The sequence below is a fragment of the Anarrhichthys ocellatus genome, unplaced genomic scaffold (genome assembly GCF_004355925.1).
Source record: "Anarrhichthys ocellatus isolate YVR2014 unplaced genomic scaffold, GSC_Weel_1.0 scaffold4322, whole genome shotgun sequence".
NCBI classification, from domain to species: Eukaryota; Metazoa; Chordata; class Actinopteri; order Perciformes; family Anarhichadidae; genus Anarrhichthys; species Anarrhichthys ocellatus.
This window is the reverse complement of record NW_022284296.1, coordinates 618-4,577: the sequence shown is the minus strand read 5'-3', so window position 1 is coordinate 4,577 and position 3,960 is coordinate 618. Positions and strand designations below refer to the sequence as shown.

The window sequence follows — 3,960 nt, the reverse complement described above, 5'->3', positions numbered from 1 at the left end:
TGTGTGTGTGTGTGTGTGTGTGTGTGTGTGTGTGTGTGTGTGTCAGACTCCTACACAGTGCGGTTCTATGACGGTGTGGTTCTGACTGTGAAGCCCACGAAGGTGAAACCTTTCCAGGAAGTAAGAAACACTCTCATTGGGTCTCATCTGATCGACCTCACCAATCAGCAGGCAATGATCTCAACTGTTTGTTTGTTTGTTTTTGTTTGTGGTGACACAGAAGTCCAGATCTGAGAAGAGTGCGGTGGGAAGCGAGGGATGGGAGGAAGGAGAGAGCGAGGAGGAGGAGGAGGAGGAGGAAGGGGAGAGCGAGGAGGAGGAGGAGGAAGGTGGAGAGAGAGAGGAAGAAGAGGAAGAAGAGGAGGAGGAGGAGGAAGGGGAGGAGAAGGTGACATCAGGGAAGAAGGAAGGAGCTGAGGAAGGGGACGAGGAGAGGAAGATGAAGGCAGAACCTTCATCCTCCCATCCACCAGCGAAGAAGAAAACAGACAGTAAGTCACATGATGTTTAAGTTTAGGGATGAGACTCGGTCATCATCGATCCTCGTCATTGATTTGGTTCTCTGTCGTTTACGTTCTTGGTTTCTGATAGATTGTGACTCGTCCGTTGGCTGATTCTGATGAATTGTTCTTCTCTCAGGTAGAAGCAGTGGAGCTCAGAATCAGCCAATCAAAGCTGAGTGCACCCAACCAGACCCCCCTAAACCCGCCCACATGGACAGAGGTAAACATCAGCTGCGTCATTAACGCAGTGGTTCTCAAACTTTTTTTGTCACGCCCCACTTTGGAGGAAGAAAAATGTTCATGCCCCACCACCCACAAAAAATAGCTTATTGTGGCTGCAATTCACCTGTTTTGCACTGAATATCTTTCTAAGATAAAAACAATAAACTGCAACCTGTGAAAAACTAAACAAGTTCAAATATTTGGCAATAAAGAGTTTTACTGAGTTTTACACTGCATATCTTTTCAAAACAACAATAACGTGCAACCTGTGCAAAACTAAACAAAATGTAAAATAAAAACATTTTATTTTAAATATGAGCTTTAAAATGTAGCATTCTAAAAGTAAAATAATAGCTGTGATTTAACAGCATGTGGGACTGTTGGGACTGTTGGTCCACTGGCTGTGGTCATCACAGTGAACAGTGTGGACAGTGTGATGAGAGGACATGTGAGCCCTTGTTGCTTTAGTTCATCTCATTGGAGCAGAGGCTACATTTAGCATACCCTGCCTTATCAATGTATTTAAAACACTGACAGCAGGAAGCTGTACTCACGTCTGTTTAGACCTCCACCTTTATCCAGGCCCAGCTCCACCTTTATCCAGGCCCAGCTCCACCTTTATCCAGGCCCAGCTCCACTCACAGCTCAGCCCTGCGTCAAGCTGCGCTACACAAACAGCCTCCTCTCCCTGAAGCTCTTTGACCTCATCATCTCATCAGTATCTGGGCCTTTCATTCTACTTTGAGTTAAAACAAACAGCCTGCAACCAGATCCGCCGGTGTTCTGGTTTAACGTTAACGAGTGACCGCGTGAACTGAACCGGAACGCGGGGGGGCTTCATGTTTCATCACGTTACGTTTTTTCCTTCTAAATCGTGATAATGACGAACGTTAACAGTCTACAAAGTTCCGCATGCAGTGGACGTTAACTTAACCCAGCAAGTCTGAACGGTAACGGGACATAACGTAACTTATGAGACTTATTTATTTTATTTATTTTCTGAGTTCCAATACAATTTTAAAATAGTTTATCCTTTAGTTCTTTTTAAACCTCTCTCTCTCTCTCTCTCTCTCTCTCTCTCTCTCTCTAAATGTTGAACATCTACGGCGCTATCTAGAAATGGAAATAGTGTCAACACAGAAAAACTTGACTGGTCAACTCTCACTGAAGAGGACGTCTTAGTGTATTCTGCTCGTACAGACCAATCCTTCAGTAATATTCATCTACCTAGAGATGCAGCTATGTGTACTGACGTTAACTGTAAGGATGTGGTGCATAGGAGAGATCTCTGCTTCATGTACAATGATATAGTAAGTGCTCTGTATAAAGACAGTAAGCCCTACTACAAGCATCAAAATAACACCCATAACATCAAACCTGGCTGGAACGAGTATGTAGCTCAGTATCGTGCTGAAGCCTGTGAAGCTTTCAAATCATGGGCTCTAGCTGGTAGACCCAGACAAGGGCCAGTGCTTGAGTACAAGAAGCTCACCAATGCTAGATGTAAGTATGCCATTCGCTTCATTTGCAAAAATGATCAAGCCATGAGGGCTGACTCCATGGCCAAGAAGCTGCTAAGCAACAACGTTGTTGATTTTTGGAAAGAAGTGAGAGCTCTTAACTGTAAAACATCTTTACCATGCACTATAGATGGAATCTCAGGAACAGACAACATTGCTGAGTTATGGCGACAGCATTATAGCACCTTATTCAACTGTATCAAAAGTGATTTGTATAACGTGGACAATTCTGAGAGTAATGACTCAATGGCAATTACGTCATATGAGGTGCACCAAGCTATAAATAAACTGTCTGAAGACAAAGCAAGTGGTTTAGACCATATCACTGCTGAACACCTTAAATATGCTAGTCCGAGGTTAGCTCCTCTCCTCGCCATTTGTTTTACTGGCTTCATGATTCACGGCTTGTTACCAGACTCAATGCTGTCTGTTCTCTTAGTGTCAGTCATTAAAGACAAAGCTGGTAAAGTATGTAGCCTAGAGAATTACAGGCCCATTGCTTTGGCCAGCGTACTGTCAAAAGTCCTCGAAAGAATCCTGCTGGACAGAATACATGACTTTATCACCTCCACAGATAACCAGTTCGGCTTTAAAGCCAAACATGGCACTGACTTGTGTTTATGCCTTGAAGGAAATTGTCAACAAATACAGAGGTCAAAACTCATCAGTTCTTATGTGTTTTATTGATGCCTCCAAAGCTTTTGATCGTGTTAAGCATAGTAAGTTGTTTTTCAAACTGAGCCAAAGAGGTGTCCCCACATACATTGTGAGAATTCTGGCTTACTGGTATGCGCACCAGACTATGGAAGTAAAATGGGGTAAAAGTGTCTCAGCCCCATTTGGGGTTAGCAATGGTGTCCGACAAGGGGGAATTTTGTCCCTAATTCTGTTTAATCTGTATATTGATGATCTGTCCAAGCAACTGAAAGCCTGTAATACTGGGTGCATGATTGGAAATACTCTGGTTAATCACATCATGTATGCAGATGATCTGGTGATCTTTAGTCCATGTAGCGCTGGTCTTCAGCAGCTCATCACTATATGTACTGTGTATGGTGTGGAACATGACATCAAATACAACGCCAGTAAGAGTGATATCCTGATCTGTCGAACTAAAGAGGACAAATATCTGAACTTCCCTGACTTCAAATTGTCTGACAATAATCTTGGTGTCTGTGGTGAAGTAAAATATCTTGGTCATTTTATAACAGAACACATGACCGAAGATAACGACATTTCTAGCCAATGTCGTAGGATGTATGCACAAGCAAACAGTCTCTCACGCAGGTTTGGTATGTGTACAGATGGAGTGACGATGTCTCTGTTCAGAGCATATTGTACACCACTCTACTGCACACTTGTGGTCAAACTACAAAAAAAAGAGCTTCCAGAGACTTCAAGTAGCTTACAATGACGTCATGAGAATACTGCTAAAGAGATTGTAGACTTAATGACTCTGAAAATGAGATCATAGTTGTTTCAACCAACATAAGGTTCAGCACCACACGCTACCAGTCCCAGCTGTGGCGACATTGGTACAGCTGTCTCTTTGTAAGGCATTGCTAGGCCGCCGTACTTTTATTGTTTGTGTCTGTCTTTTTATGTATTTGTCTCTATGGACCCTGAGTCTGAAATAAAGTCTATCTATCTCACTCACTCACTCTCTCACACACACACACACACACACACACACACACACACACACACACACACAC

General features: G+C 43.1%; 1 protein-coding gene across 1 annotated transcript; it reads left to right on the top strand.

Moving 5' to 3' along the window:
- Positions 1–46: 46 nt before the first annotated feature.
- On the top strand, positions 47–812 carry LOC116379440 (histone H3.v1-like; the record flags this gene model as incomplete). The annotated part of the gene is made up of 3 exons (XM_031841400.1): positions 47–120; positions 221–491; positions 640–812. Coding segments are annotated over 3 exons (452 nt in total), but the record flags the coding sequence as incomplete, so codon positions are not given.
- Positions 813–3,960: the final 3,148 nt, after the last annotated feature.